The sequence below is a fragment of the Dama dama genome, chromosome 5, assembly GCF_033118175.1.
Source record: "Dama dama isolate Ldn47 chromosome 5, ASM3311817v1, whole genome shotgun sequence".
NCBI lineage: Eukaryota > Metazoa > Chordata > Mammalia > Artiodactyla > Cervidae > Dama > Dama dama.
This window is the reverse complement of record NC_083685.1, coordinates 41,497,319-41,520,760: the sequence shown is the minus strand read 5'-3', so window position 1 is coordinate 41,520,760 and position 23,442 is coordinate 41,497,319. Positions and strand designations below refer to the sequence as shown.

The following is a 23,442-nucleotide window of genomic DNA, read 5'->3' as shown; positions in this document are numbered from 1 at the left end:
CTGTACCTCACTTTTTTGCTGTTACTTAAAACAAAATGCTATTTTTCTCTACAACAAATTAAAAGCAAGCAAAATAAAAATTTCTAGATAGAAACCATAGAGAATTCAGAGTACTTTCCACTTATGATATTCAATGGCAATACCCTTAAATATTAATATAACCATGATTGAAACCCGAACTTTTAAAATGCTGTATCTTTTCTTTGGTTCTCTCTCTAAAGAGTGTTCTACACTTTGCTTTCATCTCTCTTTAAAAGACACAATTATGTGGCTTGGAGTCCATGTCTTAGCAACTTTCATGTTAGGATAAAATATAAATAATAACAAACTGGACACATCTGTTTTTTATACTTACCAAGTAGATTTAATATATGCAAACTGCTATGGAAGATGTGGGCTAAATACAGCCTGCTTAATAACCTGAACTTCTGGTAGTATTTCTAGTGTAAAAGTAATCACAAAACATTTTATCTCTAGAAATTAAGTCAAACACCCATTAAGATCTTCTGTTATGTCCATTTAATAAATTTGAACCTTAACTGGCAAACAAATTTACTGTATTTAGCCAAACACCAAACACCACTTTAAACAAATAACCACATAGTCTTTGATTATTTTTTTTTAAGTCCAAATCTTGTAACTTGAGGCAAACAAGCTGTTATTAAATATGTAACTCATATGAAAACAAAATGACCCTATGACATTTAATTGTAAAATAAGTAATACCAGAATACAAAGGTCATTTGAGAAAGTCTCTGCTCCAACCTCTGCAGCAACCAGCCCACAAAGCCTCACTATTCAAGACCTGGCAAGCACCACAGTTCCTAACCAACTTAATTAGCTGCGTTTTAAAGCACTTGTTAGTAGCATGCATTTGCAGCAGCTTCCACTCTGTTCAGTAAGAATAAAAAGCCTCTCCTAATGACAATGTTGATACAAGGCTGTCAACAGACCGAAACCTGCTCATTAGAGAAACATCGACACACTTTCCCATGGAAAGAAAGGCGAGGATGACAAAAGGCCTCAGCATTATCCTACTCCAAGACGACCTTGAAAGATGCAAGGTGCTACCATCTCAGAAATATGCTATGTGTTTTATTTAATACATGGTTAAATTTCTCACTTGTTCTAAAGATACAAGGGACTAGTAATATGTGCACGAAATTAGAGTTATCACCTCTAGGTCTCCATGTATTCTTCAGAGCACAGCAAATTATAAAAATATGTGTAAGTAAATTCCTTCCTTTCCAGTTCAGCTATTGGCTAAATTCGGACATATGAAAAAGCAACACAAGGAAATATACACTTTGAATAAAAATGGACTTGTCATTGACAGTATAGACTGCAAGGATTTCAAAAGAAAAGAAATGTAAATTAGGTCTAAACTTTAATGTGTGTGGTTTTTTAAAAATTATTTAATTATTTTTTGGCAGCATCTTGCAGCACGTGACATCTTAGTTCCTCAACCAGGGACGGAACCTGCACCCCTGCAGCAGAAGTTCAGGCTTAACCAGGGAAGTCCCTGTAAAAACTTTTTTGATTTCACTTCTGCTCAAAGCATTATGGTACACTGGGTGCTCTGAGACCCTTGTGTTGTAGAACAACCAGATTCATGGCCAAAATATACTTGTTGAACTGCTCAATATAAAAGAACTAGAGAGGTCTCCAATGATATCCTCTCCATACCCTTCCTTCAGCACTGCAAAGCAAGCTGGGGCCTCAGCTGGGAGTGGTAAGTAGAGGGCAGAAGGACAGAGGCAGGCTGTCTTGAGGGCTGATACCTACAATGCCTTTGGTCAGGACACTGAGCTTTGGGCCAACAGTTAGGTAGGTGAGTTGAGCCTAGGACCATCATGTTAAACCCAGACCTTTGGGTGAGGCTGAAGTGCCCTAGGTCAGTGAGAAAAGCAGAAGAAGCAAATTCTCCTTGCAGGAAGACATTCCCCATTTAGAACCAAAGGATGCCCAAAGATAAAAATCAAGCAGCAAGTTTAGTCAGTGATACCCAAGAACATAACACGGTAAGCCACCACAAGTCAGAGTCCCCATCAGGAGAAGGTCTGTATGAGATGCTTAGAGAAAGTAAAGAATCACTAAGACAAGCAAGCAACTAGAGATTATCAGGAATAGTCCAGCAGATTTGCATGTAAATTAGTTAAAAACTTTTCAGGAATTTCTCAAAATAAAAATGGGACTGTTTAAACAAACAAACACCACGGAGAGGCTAAAAAGCAGTTTGGACATAACAGAAGCAAACTGAACACAGATAATACAACAGATCTTGAAAAGGAATAATGGAGAGTCCTTAATTAATAGCAACTACGGAAGTCAGAAGACAAAGAAATACTGTCTTCAAACAGATTAGAGAAAAAAATGTTCTGTTTAGTTGGCATGACCAGTGCCATGTGTTGACTTCTTCTTCTTGGCAACACAAGAAGACTTAAACAAAGGAAGTATTGCAGGAAGAATTACAAAGCTACCTCTCAAGGAGGGTGAAAAAGGCAGCATCAGATAAACAACAACAAAAAGAATTCAGTGAAAGAGGAATGCCTAAAGTACAAGTTTTAGGAAGAAGAAAAATAATCAAATAAGGTGAGATATAAGAATAGTGAATTTAAAAAAGGTAAACATACATGCAAATTTAAAGATGATTCATCTGTATGAAATATGACACATAAAATATGAACTTTATGATATAAAATGTATACATTCTGTAATATATAAAATACAGTAATAAATAGTAGTACCAGTAGTATAATTATGCTCAATTTGTAGAATTTTAAAAAATGATGGCACTTAACTACTGATGATAATAGCATGTATGTGAAGAGGGGAAAATTGGGAGTTAAGGTGTACTAAGGGCTTTGAATTATTTTGAAAAAGGGTTAAGATAGTGTTTAACTTTAGAATCTGTTAAGACAAATATCATGAGAAAATATTTAGAGTAATCACAAGAAAACAGAAATAAGAATAGTAATGATACAAGCAACCAAGTATAGGTAAAAAAATATCATGGAAAAAGCAGTTCAAATAGACATTTTTAAAGAAGATACGGAGAAACAAATTCAAATATTTTAGTAATCTCTATAAATGGGTTCACTGAGCTTGTCAATGGGAAGACTGCTGTGTGGAATAGAGATACCAAAAACACAAGACAGAGAGTGGCTGAGAAAGCTTGCTATGCATTTGGAAGTCTACAAAGAAGTCCTTGTCCTTACTTTTTTCCTTTGTACTTTTGAGAAGACACTCACCTCTTCCTTTGATGTGTCCGAGTCAAGCTGTAGTGTGAGGTACATAACGATGTGAGGAGTGTTTAGAATATTCTGCTGGATACCTTCTACCTCTTCTCCCCACAGAAGTTTGACTAGATCACTTGTGTTCGACTGTGCCTTTTTCTGTCTTGGTTGAGTTGTTTCCTTTTTCATAGCATATGCATTTTCGAATGTCAGTTTCACCTTTAAAAAATTAAAATATATTGACTTTATAACAAGGGAAAATCAGCATTGGTTTTCACAAAGAAGACTCTACATGCACATTCACTCCAGTATGCATAAAAATCACTGTAGAGTGTGGGCTCCTTGACGGCAGGAACTGTGTATTCTATTTATATTTGTATCTCCAGCTCCTAGGACGATGGTACGTATTATTACAAACAGTTGTTGAGTAAGAATGTATAGATCTCTGCACCTAAGTTCATTAATTTAAACTTCAGTTCAGTCACTCAGTCGTGTCCAGCTCTGCGACCTGATGAATTGCAGCATGCCAGGCCTCCCTGTCCATCACCAACTCCCGGAGTTTACTCAAACTCATGCCCATCGAGTCAGTGATGCCATCCAGCCATCTCATCCTCTGTCATCCCCATCTCCTCCTGCCCCCAATCCCTCCCAGCATCAGGGTCTTTTCCAATGAGTCAACTCTTCACATGAGGTGGCCAAAGTATTGGAGTTTCAGCTTCAGCATCAGTCCTTCCAATGAACACCCAGGACTGATCTCCTTTAGGATGGACTGGTTGGATCTCCTTGCAGTCCAAGGGACTCTCAAGAGTTAGTCACTGTATTTCAGGGACTTCCCAGGTTTGGTGCTAGCGGTAAAAAACCTGCCTGCCAATGGAGGAGGATAAAAGACATGGGTTAGATCCCTGGGTCGGGAAGATACCCTGGAGGGGGAAATGGGAAACCACGCCAGTGTTCTTACCTGGAGAATCCCATGGACAGAGGAGCCTGGCGGGCTACAGTCCATGGGGTCACAAAGAGTGGGACACGACTGAGCGACTAACACACACACATTGTATTCTAAGTATTGACAACAAATACAAGATATGCCATGGGAAAGCAAAAGTTAGTATGAGCTGATAGTGTTAACAGAGTAACACTGTACTACAAATGCTACTAGCATTGACTCATCTGGGGAAATTAGCAGGAAGAGATTCAGGATTAAAAGCAACCTCATGCAACCAGAATTAGCTCTCTGTTCAAATGGTGATACTCAAATATTCTTCTCTTAGATATTCTTTGTGGTCCTTTAAAATAAAGGCTAACAAGAACAAAAACTTATCAACATGTTGGATCTTGAACTGTGGCCCTAAGAAGAGTATTTATCTTATCAAGATAGTTTTAATTTCATGGCTTGATGTCAAATAAGATTGGCAAGGGTCCAGAATGTGGCCATCTTCCAGTTGTTGAAAGGTAGCTTCCATTTCTCAATTACCTTTTCTTGAAAAAGGAGATATGTGTTTAGATGCCAGCTGACCAAAGATAACTTGCTTATCTCGAAGAAGCACCAGTGTGTATCTTGACTAAAAGAAGTCGTCACTAAATATAGTTAATTTTGTGTAGCAAGGACATCATCACAAGCTACATAGGCACAAAATATTCCTAATGTTTAAAATCTTATCAGAATACAGATAAGTCAGGACATTCTAATCATAACAATCTATATAATTTTAAATTTAGAAATTAAAAGTGCAATGACTTTTTAAAATTAAATTTTAAAATTAAAAAAATAAATTCATGCTTGATCAAGAATAAAGAAGTCTGGATGATACATGTATATTAAATCATCACACTGTACAATCTAAACAGATACAATTTTTATTTGTCAATCAAACCTCAATAAACTGGGGGGGAAAAGGAAATTTCGTCAATATTTAAAAGCAGATAAAATTGTTAATATGCAGTAAGTTGCATTTTGAGAGGAAACATTTAAAAATTACTATCAAGACAGTAATAATACCTATTTTTTGATAACTTATTAAAAGGTACTATATTCAAGTCCAACTTTAAATATATGATAAATACTAATATATCACTGTCATTTTTAAAAAATGAGTCCTAAATATTCATATATTTTCATAAAAATATTAAGCATATTATTAAAAAAATTCATAATCGCATCAGCCTATCTATTGTTAGTATTATACTGTGAAATAAATCTACCCGGATGAGTGAAACTTTCCAAAAGAAAAACTATCTAGATATCTTTCTTTTTTGGTTGGCAAAGAGTGACTATGGTTGCATTCAATTTTGCTTATCTGTAGCTGTCTAATATTTCAGGGGCGCTGAGTTATCTTTGTCTACCTAAGATGGTTCAGACAGTAAAGCATCTGCCTGCAATGCAGGAGAACTGGGTTTTATTTCTGGGTTGGGAAGATCCCTTGGAGAAGGAAATGGAAATCCACTCCAGTATTCTTGCCTGGAAAGTCCCATGGACAGAGGAGCCTGGCAGGCTATAGTCCATGAGGTCTCAAAGAGTCAGACATGACTGAGTGACTAACACACATACACCTAAAGTGAATTTAGTTAAATAAACATATTTTCTAAAATACGTTTCAGATTTATTTTACTAACAAGTAGAAAAGGGACATAAGGTCTAAATTCATCAATATGTATATATTCAGAGTTAAGATGAACCAAATCATGGCGAGAGAGTAGGAAGGGAGAAGTTCCTCACGGAATTTTTCTGAGGCCAAATGTTCATGTTTCTTTACAAAACATTTAATATTCCAAATGGAAAAGATCAACCCTTACTAACGTTAATGTTTTCTATAAACTTGATGTTGAAAAATGTGCCCTTGGTATTAGAACACTATCTAAAAAGGCTTGGGACTTCCCTGGTGGTCCAGTGGTTAAGACTCCACACTTCCACTGCAGGGGGTGTGCAGGTTCAATCCCTGGTTAGGGAATTAGGATCTGCATGCTGTATAGCCAAAAAACCCCAAAAGGCTAGTAGAACACTAATATAACTGGATGGTGGGGGAGGTGTTGGAATATTAAGTAAGCTAAACAAAAATAGAAAAAGTTAGTGATCCTATATGGGAACACTCAAGATTTATCTGAAAAACTAATATAAGGATAAGAAGGATGAGGTGAAGAAGAGCTTAAGATACACTGTTTCAGAAATGATCTTAGAAAAATGTGAAAAAGAATATTTGGTGTGAGGTTCTGATCCAAACAAGCAATATGTAACCAATATATGGCCTGAAAGACTACGTTCTGAGGGTGGCATCTGTTCTAGTGTGTAATGCTCAATATATGTATACATAAATAAAAATATAAAAATAAGCATAAATATTGGAGATGAAAATGGAAACCCACTCCAGTATTCTTGCCATATTTCTTCCATAATTCAATGGACTTAGGAATCTGGAGGGCTACAATCCATGGGCTTGCAAAGAGTCAGACATGACTGAGCAACTGAGCACACAGAAGCATAAATATATTAAATCCTTGAATGATGACCTGATGAAGCAAAAATGGCTTGGTACTTAGGGTGTTCTTTTATCTGAGAATAAGGATTTAGGAATTTCCAAAAGAAAATATATGGTGGTCTTCGGTGGCGTTCCTTGGAAATGTGAGAAATCTTTAGAATTTGGGGAAATCTCTAGTGCAGACTTTGTACCCTTAGAAAGGGTAGTTGTGAAGACTGTCCCCAGCACTGGGCTCTGGGGTGGAGCTGGTCATATGAGTGAAATGGAGGGTGAGAAATCTGACTGTAGCAAGCAGGGATGAGGGACAACCTCAGGGAGCAGGCGTCACAAGAGGCAGGCTGGGTCTGATGGAGCATCTCTCTGTGAGAGGTGCTCAGAGAAAGAAATGCACTTGTGAACAGGAGGCGCATCTTCTGCAGCTCAGATTCTCGTGGGTGGAGAGGTCAAAAGATAGGGTATGACAAAAGGAAATTAGCTGGTAGATTTATAAAAATGTACGAATTCTACTTTAGACAGCTACAGCAACCTAAAATTTAAGACTGGTATGCTATGCTCGGTAAAGAATGACATACTTGAAAACAAGTTTTCCCCTCACTATGACAAAAACTCAAACAACACACACACCACAGAACCATCCGTTAACATTCTTTAAGGGACTATTTTAGCCACTATTCTTCTGATGTAAGTAAAGTTGGCTCCATAATGCAAAGATAATTACACGTTAGCAAGACATTTTGAAAAGCTTACATGCTAAGTAGCTATAAATGTCAGGGAATCTGGTTGCTTTGATAAAACCATAAAAGGGTAAGACAGATAACCAAATTAAAAGTTAAGTGCTATTTTTTAAAAGGGGTTGATATATGTAAATATTAAGGATATCATATGTTTTATAGGAAAAAAAACTTTTATTGAGTAACATCTAATATAAGATAGTTTATATCAACCTTCTTATAGAAAAGTTTTGTCTTGAGTTTATATGAAACTTCTCATAAAAAGGGTTTTTTCTGTTGAAGCTTCTTATGTGAAGCTTCTTAAAGGAAGGGTATTCTGTTGTTCCTCCATGGACATTAAACTGTGACAAGTTTCATCATCTCCTGTCTCCCTCAAAAGCTTTTCTTATTTGTGCAATTTACCGATCCTTTTTTTCCTCCTCCCTTCCCTCCACCCCCGATACCTTCAGGGGATGCTGTACCTTATTCTCAGGTCCAAGGACATGCACTCTGTAACTCACCACTTCCAAGACCTTGCTGCTTTAATTATCCTCTCCAATCCACATCATGTAACAAGCCATGTTGCTTTGGCCTCTGCCAAACAAACCAGCCAATGCTCCTTCCCCATTAGCTGCCATGCCAGCCTCTCCACACGTGGAACCACACAGCCAGACTACAGCCTCACTTCTGCCTCAACGTCTGCATGTCTCTCTCACAACATCTTCGCTGCTCTCCACGTGTCTGATCCTTTATCCTATGTCTGGCAGATGCTCTGAACAGTCCTTAGTCAACAGTCTGAAGGAATTGAGCCCACTTGGCTCAGCAAATTCTCTTTGATCCTCCTCTTTTGGACAGTATCACGGGGCTACTAAAGGCAAAAACTGGAAGGCACCGTGGACTCTGTTATCTCCTGCAGAATCTACTGTCCTCTTTACTTCCCACATACTTTACCTCTCATCTACTTCTTCTCCTCCATATCCACAGCCAAGGCCTTTGCCCAGACCATAACTCCCTCTCTTCTGGACTATCATAAAGCTCATCACCTGGTTTTCCAATCTCAAGTCCCATCCAGAGAGATATATTCCTAAATGCAAGTTTGATCACATCAGTCATCTTCTTTAAAATACTGACATTAACTAGTTACTTCTGGGTTCTGAGAATAAAAAAGATTTACAAATACTTTTTAAAAAATGTGTCTGTCTACTTCCTAATCTTTCCACAGTATATGTGAGCACCACTTTTGTGTAACAAGGAAATAATAAAAGTCGAAATATTCTACTCAAGTATCATCTCTTTAAAGAAGACTCTTCTCCTCTCATAAGCCTAAGAAGTAATGTTCTGCAGGCTGGTCTCCCAGAAAAGGGGTTGGATTCCTCCAAAGTTTCAGGAAAACCAGCAACGGCCTGGTACTTAACGCAATCAGTCCTGGTCAATTGCAATGTCTGGACCCAAATTCCCTGATGAAGCCAGAGGGCGGGGGGATGGTGTTCTACCTGCTGGTTGAATGAGTGAATGTACAGAGATGTGGCAACAGATCAAGATCACAAAAATCAATCACTAGAAGAGTACTGTCACCTTCGTTCTTGTCATTTTGAATTTCTGAAACATTTTTTTATTTTAAAAAATGTAAACCTATAGAAAGTTGCAAGAAGTGTACGATGATCACCCATACATTCCCCTCACTCAGTTTCAGCAATTTTAAAACACATTCTGCCACACTTGTTTCCTCCCTCTTTTCCCCCTTGTCTTACCCACCTCTTCTTAAATCCTCACCTTCTGTCTACTTAAAAAAATAATTTTGCTGTAACTACTTGAGAATTATTTGCAGCTACTTTAATACTTCACTGCTAAGTACCTTAGTATGTATCTCTCCTAAGGCTACACAACCAAATATAATTATGACATTTAGGGATATGACATACAACACTTTTCTCTAACAAAGATCATATTCAAATTTCCCCAAATGTCCCAATAAAGCTATTCCTAATTGCATTAGAGGATCAGTAAAGGAAGGGTTGCTGCATTTGGTTGTATGTTAGCTTAGTCTGTCTTAATCTAAAACAATTCTCTAGCCTTTTTTTCTTTCATGACATTACCATTTTTGAAGAATCTAAGGTAGCTATTTTGCAGAATGTTAAAACCTAGCTTTAAAAGAAATGATTTGGTCTCTCTGTGCTTCACCTAGTGCTCCAGGCTTTGCTGCTGGACTTCACGCTGGTATTCTGGATCTATTTAAAGCAGAACTTATTTAAAATTCAAATACAGAACTGTAGAGTTGGAAGAGGGCTCAGAGATTTATTCTCACAAATGCCCTCTGATTATAGATGAGGAAAGTGAAACCCAGAAGACTTTTGAAAATTGCTCAGAGCAAGGTTTAAAATAGAGATCTGCCCTCCTTCTCCTCAGTGACCTTTCTGCCACATTACATTCTCACCCGGGGCCTCTTCTGCTGGATGATAAGAAGCACTTCAGGCTATTTTTATACCCTGAGTATAAGCTTAATATGCTACTGTTGGTTATTTCCAAAATTAAAATAAAGTCTCCTAAGGTATTCTTTGGGCTTCCCTGGTGGCTCAGCTGGTAAAGAATCCACCTGCGATGTGGGAGACCTGGGTTCAATCCCTGGGTTGGGAAGATACCGTGGAGGAGGACAGCAACCCATTCCAGTATTTTTGCCTGAAGAATCCCTGGAGAAGGACTGAGGAGCTGGAGATTCCCTGGAGAAGGGAAAGGCTACCCACTCCAGTATTCTGGCCTGGAGAATTCCATGGACTATCCATGGCATCACAAAGAGTTGTACATGGCTGAGCAACTTTCACTTTCACTTTTCACTTTTCAAGCTATTCTTTATAAACCAGCATTCCTCTTCTCTTACTGCTTGAATCACCATTTTAAATGTCATAGGTACAAACTAGGTAGAACAGCTTCTTCTGAGACAAGTCCACTGCAGTTAGCTGTGGCGAGAACAAGGGGATACAGACACAAAGACGCACCCAGGCTGTGTGTGCAATCGGAGCATCACATTGTGGCGTCAGTTTTGGCTCCAGTTCTTTGGGTTATTAATTCTGTAATCTTGGACAAATCATTAATTCTCTTCTAGAGTCTTTTTCTCTCATGTGTAAACAGGAATACAGATTATCAGATTAATACAGATTATTATGGGGAACAAATGAAATTATCAAAGGGAATGCTATTAGCAAAGCACCAACATACTTCCTGGCACCCTACAAACTCTAGTTCCCTTCCCAATTCTCAGGCTGTATACGGGCAAAATCCCCTTGAAATTACAATAGGAAGGCAAGGCTGTGCTGGAGTTCAACATACTCTCTCAATATGATCATTCTGACCCACAACAGTATTTCTTCCATCTTTGCTATTTCTTCATTTTGTTTTTTAATTTTTATTTATTTATTGACCATACTGGATATTCAAAAAAAACAAGGAACGCTTCATGAACTTGCCTGTCATCCTTGTGCAGGGGCCGTACAAATCTTCTCTGTATCGTTCCAATTTTAGTATATGTGCAGTCGAAGCAAGGACTGCTGTTTCCTCATTTTGGCACAAGATATAAGAGTTGGCACTTAAGAATAATGTTGTAAAAAATATATAAATATATATACACAGTGTGTCTGTGTGTATATATATATATTTAAACACAGAACCATATTTAATGCAGTTGTAATGGCAAATTGGGCAGGCAGCAGATATACAACTCCTATTTCATGCTTAACAAGGACATGGAAATGGTGGGTGAAATTGGTCCAAAATTTTTAAACCATTATTTCTTTGTCTTCCTTTTTCTGCCAACTGTGCATCGCCAAATTTGCAAATGTTGTATATTAATTAAGTGTCAGAATAATGTGACTCCACTGGAAACATAATTCTTTTTTGAAGGCAGAACAGAGGTGGTTGAACTCTGGCAGTATTGTCAGGACACCTGCAAGTGACACAGGCAGGAAAGGAGGAGCCCTCATCGGGGGCTCACGTGCAGCCAGTTTACTTGGACGACGCTGTTTCGGCCTTTAAGATACTGTGTTTTTTTGTTACTGACTGGTAAGTAGCTCCTGTCTGAGCCCAGGAGGTGCTCTAGTACCCTGGCCCACCCTTGTTCCTCTCCTCACCTCGTAACTAAAGGGGAAACCAGCACACTCTGCTCCAGCACTATGTCTGGTGTGTTTAGTCACTCAGTCGTGTCCGACTCTTTGTGACCCTGGGGACTGCAGCCCTCCAGGCTCCTCTGTCCATGGGATTCTCCAGGCAAGAATACTGGAGTGGGTTGCTATTTCCTTCTCCATGCCTGGTGTCTGCCTGATTTTTTTTTATTTCAAACAGCATCATCTGTCTAACCACTCCTAGGGCCTGGCTGGTCACTGGCTATCATAGTTATTCTAGCACTTTCATTTTGCACTTCCAAAGACAGCTTAATTTACAGAGCATCTGTGTGCGTGTGTGTATATGTTCAAAGTATGTGTGCACATGCGTGTGTGTGTATTTTGAGAAGGAAGTGAATACAACAAAATTTTACTTCTTAGAAAACAAGAAACTTTGTAATGGGTCTTGTTATCTCAGAACCTCAATCAGATGCAGGTATGATTCTGATTTATCAGGCATTCTGTTCTTCATTCCCATCAATCTAAAAACTGCTTCCTTCTTTCACTGCCTGATGGAGCCTCTAACATTTCCAAAGCATATCATCCTCTCTACCCCTCGAAAGAGAGAAAGCCAATTCCCCATGCTAACAAGAGTAGAACATTCTTGAATAGGAGGTACGGCATTTTAAAAATACATCTAATGACCTAAAAATGTCATCTATAATACAAAATGTCAATGCTTAGAGTATCAAAATAACTTATTATGGAGGAAATTTATTTTTACAAGGAATGAAAAATAATTCATTATGTGGCTAAACAAAAGCTCAGGAGTAAGGCTAAACTAGATAAACATGAAAATAAAAAAAACAGTATGGTGTTTAAAATAAAGCCACATTTAAAAACTTTATAGAAATTATGATTTTAATAAGTGAGAGAACAGAAAATTCCATGACTGTTTAAAATGACTTCTCCAGAAACTGGATTTTCATCAATATGTACGGTACTTACAATGGCAAGTTGGTTATTATGTATGTTTTTAGTATTGTTCTTACAGATATTTATCTTTCCTTTTAGAACTATCTCCAAAAGCTAAAAATGTTGAGAGCTAAAAATTTTTAAGTATTCTAGTGTTTAACTCACCCATTATACATGACTCGTTTCAGAATTTTATAAAAAGAAAATAGCACAAGATACACTTATTTCATCACAAAACACAGAAAAAGAATGTTCACCTGCATAGGTCCAGGAATGCAAGATAGAACTCTCTCTATGTTCTCAGTGGTCACCTCCACATCGTTCACAGCAATGAGGACATCACCTGAAAACACGAACACAATAAAGGACAGTTGCGTGAGTATGCAAAACTGAAAAAGATCTGGAATTGGAACATTATAAAGTATCTAATCTGACCTTCCAAGTGCAGTACAAAATGTAGTGCAGACATTCAGGGAGTTGCTCAAGATTATAAAATTCTTCAGTGGCAGAGCTAATCTGCCACCCCACTCTTAAACCATAGTGCAGCCCAACACTGCAGCATAACTAAATATAACCTATGAATGTTTAAAGAGAACAATATTCTTATTTTTTTCTACAATTGGGAGAATTATATCAACCAAAGGGACAAATGGAAAAGTTGTAGCATTAACCAAGTATTACACTTAACAAAATTGAATCTAAACACTTAGACCCACAGTAAAAAAATTCAGCTGAAATTTTAATTAAATCCACGTGGCACATCATAACTCAAAATGCTGGGTATTCACTGTTATTACTGATCTTTGTCTACACACAGCATTTTGTTTCAAAAGCCCTCAACCACAATAAAATCTATAGCATGTTTCAGTTAAAATATCCTTTTCCATGGCTTTCCTTTAAATGTGTATATTATCAAATCAAATGGTTTTAATAAAATAAAGATCAGTGTTAAAATGGAAATTTACTCTCACAACATGAAGGTGATATTTAAACACCAGTGAACTGCAGTAATAGAAATACACATAACAAGGTTATTTTTTCTCATCATTCTTATCGATAGGACATAAACAATTACAACCATTCATTAATTCATCCAACAAACACTTACTGAGCACCTGCTGTATGCCAGGCACTGTTCTAGGCACTGCAGATACAGAATGAACAAAAAATCTCTATACATATGGAACTTAATATTCTTTGGAGAAGACAGAAAACAAACAGGCATATAGATAAAATAGTATTGTTAGACAACTCTATATTGGCCTCTCCTGCTTTTCTGTATCTTACAAGCCAAGGAACTGAAAGTCTTTGTTCTGAATTATCTTTTCAAGATTGTACAAGGAACAGTTTTGGATGAAATAGTGTCTCCCTCCAGAGCAAAAGTACAGAACAATAAGGATAATTTCTCCCTCAGTGTCTTATTATTAATGATTGCTCTTTATAAAAGATGTATGTTCCCTAAACTCAGAGTTCCGTTCCTTTAAAGGAGCCCTACTGTGTGTAGGTATCACCTGGTCCTCTTCATGATGACCTCTGAGAATGAGGGCTGGGGAACAGGTGAAACTGTCGTTACCTTACCCATTGCTGTTCCTCCTCGTCCTCTCTCTGCCTTCATTCCTTGGTTTCCTTGATATGCTATCATCGGGAAAGGGGCAAAGTGCAGAGTGAGCAGGAGTTTCTCAGGCCAGCCCTGTGAGAGCCTGCAATGACCTACACTAGGTATAGATGCTCAAGAAATGCTGTTCAGTTGAGGACGGCATTGGGTTTGGCCACCAAGTCTGACATGATGGTTCACTATTACAGCACTTTGAGCAACCTCGTAACTTTTCTTAAAAGTTAAGAATTTTAAGATGTATAGAAATATCGAACCACTATGCTATATAATAGGAACCAACACAGTGCTGTAGGTCATTTACACTTACAAAACAAATAAACAAACTCATAGAAAAAGAAAATGCATTTGTGGTTACCAGAGGCAGGGAAGCCAGGAAGGGGAAAATTGGATGAAGTTGGTCAAAAGGTACAAATTTCCAGTGATAAGATAAATAAGTATTAGGAATGTAATGTACAACATGATAAGTGTAATTAATGCTCTGGTATGTTACATAACAAAGGTGTTTAGAAAGTAAATCCTAAGAGTTTTCATCACACAAAAAAATTTTTTTCTACTTCTTTAACTTTGTACCTATATGAAATGATGCATACTCACTAAACATTACCACTTACTATGGTAATCATTTTATGATGTAAGTCAATTTATTATGTTGTATACCTTAATCTTCTACAGTGCTTTATGTCAATTATATCTCAGTCATACTGGAAGAAAAGAAAGAACTTGCAAACTAAACTTCCAACGTTAGTTCAACTTGGAAAAATAAAAAAGCAACATATTCCCCTAATTATTTTTAAACAAAAGACTAAATAAGTGTACTATATAACATTATTTATAGCTGTAGTGATTTTTAAAAGGAAGAAAGGAAGGGAAGGAGAAAGGGAGAAGAGAGAAAGAAAGAAAATAATGAAAGAAAAAGAGAGAAGGAAGGGAGGGAGTGAGGGGAAGATGAAGGAAGATGAACACAATACAGGAATACTGATGTAAAACAAAACCACTTCTGGATGATACCAACCATGAGTTGTAGATTATTCTGTCCTCAGGACACTCAAATAGTGAAACGATTTAATACTTGTTCCTTTAAACTAAAACCACCTGATAACGTCACAAATGACTCCTTTTTTGCCCCCCTCCAAACCCTAATGAATACAGTTCTGTAGTTGTAGGAAGTATTGTCTGAAAGCACCATGTCCAGCAAACCTCTAAAAACAGGAGACATGAATCATCACAAAAGACATGAAAATTAATTCTAGAACAACTGTACTATGTACACAATATTTTAAAATGTTTAGTAGAAAACTGTCTCTTTCTATAAAGAGTTATATCTCCTTTTCATTTCCCAGATATTTGTTTTCCTTGTGTTTCTCTGAGCACCTCCTGTGAGGTGACTCAGAGATGGCAGGCTTCCTGGACATCACATCACTGCAGTGGGCAGCCTGTGCCCCAGGAAAGTTCTTTCTCAAGAAGTGCATGGGAGTCATTAGTATGCATGGTCCCATCTCAAAGGCTGAAAGGAAATGAAATGCATGAACTGGTTTGAACTGTTAAATAAGCAGTAGTCTGAGGATTATTGATGGGTAGAAATAAGAGGGAAAATCTACCAAGTTTATCAAGAGATACATTCAAGAATCAAATAAAACCTAAACAGAGAAGGTCAGTTTATCATAATGCTTAAGTCATTATTTCAGAACACCCATCAATTTCTCAGCATCTACTTATATCAAATGACAAATGTGTACTGAAGCATACTAACTACCTTAGGCATCAGGGACTATGGAAATAGAGATGCAAAAGTTAGTTTACAGTTCCACTAACACTATATGCAAAATGAATACACAATTTAAGAAATCACTTTTGAACAAAATTATTACACATAAATGTATGAAAAAGAAAGGACACACACCAAAATGCTGTCTTTGGGTGACTGGACGTTTTCTTTGCTTTGTTTTATTACATTTTATAAATGGTCTACAATAAACATATATTATTACTACAGCAAAAAAAATAATACTCATATTAAAAAAAAATAAAAAACACACACTGTGGTAGGCAGAATAGTCCTCCAGAAAAGTCTACGTGCTCATCTCTAAAATCTGTGAATGTGTTACTTTACATAGCTAAAGAGACTTTTCAGATGTAATTAAGAAACATGAGATTGGGAGATTAATCAAGTGAGTCCCATGTAATCAAAGGATATTTAAAGGAATGAGGCAGGAAAATCAGTCAGAGAAAGACCTCAAGAGGCTACACTGCCGGCTTTGAAGGTGGAGTTAGGGACCACAAGGCTAGGAATGCTTGCCAAGGAAAGGAGTTCTCCCTTGGAGACTCTAGACTGAACGCAGCCCTTGTGGACACATGCATTGATTGTAGTGTAGGAAGACACATTTTAGACTTCTGATTTCCAGAATTGTAAGATGATAAACTTGTGCTGTTTTGAACCACCGTGTCTGGTAATTTGTCACAGTAGCAATAGGAAATTAATATACCCACTGAACAATACAAAGCAACCTTGACTAAGCATCAAATGAGAGTCAGAGACCATGAATGCTAAAGAACAGATGGATATACAAGGTACATTGGGAGGTCACTGGGGAAAGAATAACTCAGTACTGTTAGAAGTGAGTGTTTAATGTACAGGAGGACTGGGAAATACATATGAGACAGGGGGATGGGATCAGATTGTGAATTTAATTGTTCATTTAAATTAAGCTGAATTTGACTTACGAGGGGAAAGCATCTGGTTTTGTTTTTTTTTTTTTTTTAATTTTTTTATTAGTTGGAGGCTAACTACTTCACAACATTTCAGTGGGTTTTGTCATACATTGATATGAATCAGCCATAGATTTACACGTATTCCCCATCCCGATCCCCCCTCCCACCTCCCTCTCCACCCGATTCCTGGGTCTTCCCAGTGCACCAGGCCCGAGCACTTGTCTCATGCATCCCACCTGGGCTGGTGATCTGTTTCACCATAGATAGTATACATGCTGTTCTTTTGAAACATCCCAAGCATCTGGTTTTTTAAGCAGTTACATACTGCCATTTTATTCATTAAAGTTCATGCATTTACTGACAAAATCTTAAGTTTTGAGAGAATAAAAATTATTGTATTTTTTAACTTCAATATCAATCCGTCAACTATAATACTTAAGCACTAAACTAGAGAAAATCAAGGTCCCTCCCAACCTACCATCCTAGAGTTCCTTGAATAATGGTAGCACATATATTGTAACTACTAATACTATACAAAATATTAAGTAAAATACCATATTCTCAGAAGATGATGGATAAGAAACTATTGTAAGGTTTTCTCATTAAAATAGAAAATAATACTACAGAAATGTTGGAAAAACCACTGATGACTTTAAATTATTTATGGCACTATTTGTCGTTGTTCAGTCATTCAGTCATGTCCAACTCTTTGCGACCCCGTGGACTGTAGCCCACCAAGCTCCTCTATCCATGGGATTTTCCAGGCAAGAGTACTGGAGTGGGTGGCCATTCCTTTTTCCAAGGGATCTTCCCAACCCATGGATCGAACTCAGGTCTCCTGCATTGGCAGATGGATTCTTTACCATCTGAGCCACCTATAGCCATGATTAATTTTGAAAATTATTTTTAGTCTTTACTTCTGTTCACACAAAGGAGTCATTAGGAATTATTTTTTCCTTTTAGATTTCTCAAGTAATAAGAATTTTTATGCTGGTTATATAGTTTTTAGAATTATAACTTTAATAGTCAAATAACAAATAATTTATAATTATTAAATTATAATTTAAATAACCATACTGTTAGCTTGACATTTTCATGTTTTTTATTTTTTATTCTAACTAAAAAATGCTTCAACAAATGTTTTCAGGCACATAGATTTTCCTCTTTTTACATCAGGGGTCAGCAGACTTTTTCTGTAAAGGCTCACATCAGTAAATACATTACGCTCTGCAGGCCATATGGTCTTTGTTGCAACTCCTCAACTTTGACATTGTAGCTTTAAAGCAGCAATAAACGAATGTAGCTGTGTTCCAATAAAATTTTATTTATGAACACTGATGTCTGCATTTCATAAAATTTTCATATGTCATAAAATATCACTCTTTTGATTTGTTTTCTAACCACTGAAAAAAGTTAAAACCATTCTCATTTTGCAGACTGCACCAAAATGGGTCTTAGTTCATTGGAAAGATAGAATTCTAGGAGATTTTAGGCTGGTGGACCTGATTTGATCTGCTGGTGATGGCTTGCAGGTGTGTCTTAGATGACTTTAGAACAAATGTTTCAAAATGGATTAACTGGATTAAACAGTACACTGTGGTAGCTTATTTCCCAATTACATTTTTGAAAGGATTAAATCATTTCTTTTTTGTTTCAAAGAGAAATCTTTTGGCACTTTCCCCACCCACTCAAGTGAGCAACATGGTTAAGTGAAAGAGCTCTGTGAACAGAATTCACAACCCACGGATTCCAGCTTTATCACTGACTCGCTGGCTGGCTGCTCTTGGATAAGGAACATGACACCTCTGGTGCTCACCCACAGAAGGAAGTAACTGCATCAGACTCTCTCTACAATGGCCTAAAATCTCTTAAAATTCCGTCTTTCCAAAGAACTCACTGCTTCAGTGTCTTTACTAGTGAATCAAGTACCATGGGTAAAAACACGGAGGATAAATTATGTGAGAGAAGACAGACAAGTAAGTAGAGTTATTTCCATTAAGCATATAGAAATGGGGACTTCCCTGGCGGTCCAGTGGTTGGGACTCTGTGCTTCCACTGCAGGGGACTTGGGTTTGATCCCTGGTCGGGGAACTAGGATCCCATAAGCCACACGGCACAGTCAAAAATAAATAAATAAAATAAAGTAATCTTACTTGGGGATTGTAAGTATAGGAAAACAAAATATCAAAATGTTACAACTATAATGGGAGAAGACAAAAATGTATACCAAATAACAGCCTACCAAATATTAGAGAATAAAACCACACATTACATGTTCATAAAACCCAAAGCTATCTTTTCAAAAGAGAGCTTCAGATATTTTAATTGCAAACACCCAAAATGTCTGTCAACAGTGGAATGGAAAAATAAATAGTATGTATTCATACAATGGATTACTACATAGTGACAACATCCACATGTCTCATAGACTATAAACTAAAGAAAACAGAAACAAGAGAATACACACCATATACTTCCATATACATGAAGTTCAAGAAGAGGTGAAATCAACTGTTGCTAGAAAACTTCTGACTTTTAGAAGATTATCTTTGGTGGGTGTACTAATAAGGAGGATGCACCATGAAGCATCTGGGGACCCACCTGGGTTGTAGTTACAAAAGTATATACATATGTTAAAATTCACTGAGTATTCATTTAAGATTTGGGTATGTTATGGAGTAACACCTCAATTTAAATGATTTTTTTAAATAAATCCAAAAGCACTTCCAAATTTTTTTTTTTATTTAAAAGCGAAACAGCACAAGTGTTATATAAAACATATCTATTTAGTGACCACAGGGGAGCTTTTCAGAAGTTGATACAAAAAGAACTTCAAACAAAAACTTTGTTTATTCTTCATCAGAAATAGTCTTCAGGGTATGCAAAGTCTAGAATACTAATATGTACTTTCTCTAACCCTATCCTTCCCAATCCTTAAAAGAACACCTAATTTTAAATGAGTTGAAAAATAATCTTGAAGAAAAAAAATAACACACAGATGACAGTGTTTCTAGGATACAGATAAGAGAACTTCTATTTGCTCTTGACCGGACGGGGACTAGCTACAGGTAGTTCAGGAGCTATCAGCTGTCCAACTTTAACAGAAATATAAAAATAAACATGTAAGCCCTTGGCAGCCTGAACAGAAAAATGGCACCAAGAAAGGTAGAAAGCCCCCAGGAAACCAGCAAAGAAGAATGAGAATAGAACAGATTTCTGCTGTCGTGAAAAGAAAGAAGAGTCGCCCATCTCACTGTGCTGCTCAAGGGACTTTAGTCAACAGTGGTCACTCTCCAATGAGACAAGGGCAAGAGTCACCTGGAGCAAGCTGCGTTGAGCTGGACAAAGCTCTCATGATCCTCCCGCCTATGGGGTGACCTTGCGCAATTTAGCAAGGTGCTTTGCATTTAGCAAACTCACCATGACATTAAAATTGTCCATTCTTGGAGATGCGTATGAACACACACCCGACTTGGAACAGGACTTCTGATCTTGATAAATGAGGGCATCTGCCCAATGAAGCATTCAAGGACGAAGGCTCTTTCCTAACAGTGATTTATATCTCTGGTGTAAGTCAGGTTATGAGGTAATATTCATTATTCACAAGCTTAATACCTATGACTGCTCAGAGAATTTTAAAAAATAAATGCTGAAAAAAATCACCCATTCTTTATTCCCAAATTATGTAATTTTAAAAATACAGGACTTAATCATAAAATTCAAAACTTGAAAAAGCAGACAACCACCACCCATAAAGCCCCCACACTAATCCAACACTACAGCATTTTGCTATATTTACATTAACGTCTAATTGTTTTCACTACATGTATTCATTTACATAGTTTATTCATTCAGTACATGTTTTTGAGGGCTTATGATGAGCCAAGCATTTTGCCCTGTGCCAAAGATGAAATTATCATTTTATTTCAACAAATTTCCTTTTCTACTTATTTGTAAGTTATAATCTTCCCTGTTACAAAACTGAAATCGTTTGTCTAACTTTTCTAACTTTTTATTGCTATTTAATACACATGCGGGAAAAATGCATAAATTGCAGTACAATACATGCTACCTCATTCAGGTTAAAAAAAGTAGACTACTAGCATCTCGGGTACCTTTAAGTTATTTTAACAATAAACAGTAGGGCCACCCTGGCAGTCTTCCTCTCTCTGGTTGATTCTCTCTCCTCCCATACAGATGGTGCAAAGATCATACCCAGAGGTAACTGGCATTCCTAGGAGGGTCAGCAGACTGGAGTGATTATCAGGGGAAAGGAAATAAGGAACAGGAGGCTCACTTGTCATAGCCACCTCTCTGTTAGGTTTCAAGAGAAATGGGTACAAAGAATTTTAGAGATTTGTCTAAAACTCAGTCCAAATGGGTATTCCCAGCAAAGGCCCTAGGTGAATATAAAGAGAGGGCATGAGCTGGGGTTTTCCACATGTGGGATCCTACAATTATGGTTGCAATCCTGCAACAACCAGGCAGGATTTCATAAGCAGGGATGCTGGCCTCCTTTCACAGAACTAAAAGAAAAAACCCTAGAGATATTTTGACCCAATCCTGTAACTTTACACAAAAGGAAGGTGAGGACTTCAGAGAATGTAAATATGCACTAGCTCCTGCTTCAGTTGCCTGTTACTGCCTAAGTGATCACCTAGAAACTCACTAGCTTCAAATAACAATGATCATTTGTAACTATGTGTGGAGATGAATGCTTCCTAGACTTATTGTGGTGATCGTTTCAGAGTACATACAAATATAAAATCATTATGCTGTATACCTGAAACTAATATGTCGATTATATCTCAAAAAAAAAAAAAAAAAAAAAAAAAAGAAACATGTATGACAAAACCCACTGGTGTATGACAAAACCCACTGGAAAAAAATAATAATAATAATAATAATAAAAAAATTAAAAAAAAATAAAATAAAAAAATAAATAAAAAAAATAAAAAAAATTAAAAAAAAAAAAAAAAAGAAACAAACACCAACCACCATTTATTCTCTCTCCCGGTACTTGGGTTGCTGGGATTCAGCTGAGGTTCTCACTAGGGTTTCTCATGTAGCTGCAGCCAGACAGTGGCTGGCGCTGGAGTTCCCCGGACAGACTCTTCACTTACATCTGGTGGCCGTTGGGAAGGGTAGCCAGGGCCTCAGCTGGGGCCATCAGCCAGAATACCACTACTCAAGGCCTCTTCATGCCGCCTGGGCGTCCTCACAGAACAGTGACAGGCAAGCACTTCCTCACAGAATGGTGACAGGCAAGCAGCAGCATCTTTTTATGATCCCACTTCTTAAGTCACACAGTACCAATTAAGCTGCAGGCGCAGGCCGACCCAGGTTCAAGGCCAAGGAGGCAGGGCAAAGACACCCATTCAGACCATAACTCTCCTTGGAAAGAGTGTCAAAATTACATTTTAAGGAGAGAACGTGGAGATCTTGTTGCAACCAGTTAGAAGACACACTTTGCACAGATGCCCTTCCTACAAGATTCCCCCTTGCAAATCCCCGTCATGGCATTTATCACACTGCAGGAAACCGTCTGCTTATTTTTGACCCACCTCTTCCACAACAGTTAAGTGAAAGTCACTCAGTTGTGTCTGACTCTTTGTAATCCCATGGACTATATAGTCTATGGAATTCTCCAGGCCAGAAAACTGGAGGGGGTAGCCTATCCCTTCTCCAGGGGATCTTCCCAACCCAGGAATCGAACCGGGGTCTCCTGAATTGCAGGCAGATTCTTTACTAGCTGAGCCACAAGGGAAGCCCTTCACAACAGTGTGAGCTACTTAAGAGGAGTAGTAACTGGATCATTAGTGTAACCTTTGTATTCCTGGCATTTAGCAGATGCTCAAAAAACTACCTGATGCATCAATGAACAAAAAAAAGTTGGACTTTAAGTAAAAGATATTTTTAAAATACTTTAAATAGTTTCTAAAGAATCTAAAAAAATTCCTTTATCAAAATCTCTCGGACTGAGTCAGCTTAAGACCATCAGCTTTGAGAACTGTTAATACCTGTAAGTTTCATTAAAAACATAGTCTCATCTTTAACTAATTTATCTTTAATAAAGTTGCTAACTCAAATATATCCAGCAGTTTAAAATGTATCAGCAACACAAAATGCTCATCTTAACACATATTCAGAATAACTCACAGGTTTACTATTTTCCCTTCAAAATCGGTAGGATATTTTATGATAAATGCCCTTAAAAGGAAATTTATTTGTAACACCGCTGTTGCTAAATGTGCCAAAGGAAATCATTTAAAAACCACTCCAAGAAACTCAGTGTGCTTAAGTGCAAACATACAATTTTAAAGTATTTTTATTCTTAAATTACATACTTCTGTATCATGTTGTTGGATATAGGTCATTCAAACCTAAATTATCACTGTACTGTCAACTTTCTTTTTCTTGTCAGCAAATAAAACCAAGAAGAAATAAAATTTATAAAAACTCAAAAATTAGTTGTTCCCTGGCCAAACAAAGCATGCACGCATATTCAGTGCACTAAAGTGCTTGTCTAAAGAACACCGCACATTGCAGTACACCATCCTTACAATTTCACTATTGTCCCAAATATCATTGAGCAATCTTTAATTAGTTGAGACTCGGTATAATTTTGTTTCAATC

The 23,442-nt window shown here is 37.3% G+C and overlaps 1 protein-coding gene and 1 non-coding gene across 3 annotated transcripts in view; both read right to left on the bottom strand.

Moving 5' to 3' along the window:
• Positions 1-23,442, bottom strand: part of INTU (inturned planar cell polarity protein) — an 85,472-nt gene that overhangs the window by 48,007 nt on the left and 14,023 nt on the right. For both annotated transcript variants that reach the window (XM_061142317.1, XM_061142318.1), the window contains exons 3-4: positions 12,740-12,825; positions 3,252-3,455 (exon numbers count right to left, since the gene is read on the bottom strand). In XM_061142317.1, coding sequence (XP_060998300.1) covers positions 3,252-3,455; positions 12,740-12,825 — 290 coding nt within the window. The remainder of the gene's footprint in view (positions 1-3,251; positions 3,456-12,739; positions 12,826-23,442) is intronic.
• On the bottom strand, positions 10,850-10,956 carry LOC133058084 (U6 spliceosomal RNA). The gene has a single exon (XR_009693208.1). It is a non-coding gene; the product is annotated as a U6 spliceosomal RNA (small nuclear RNA).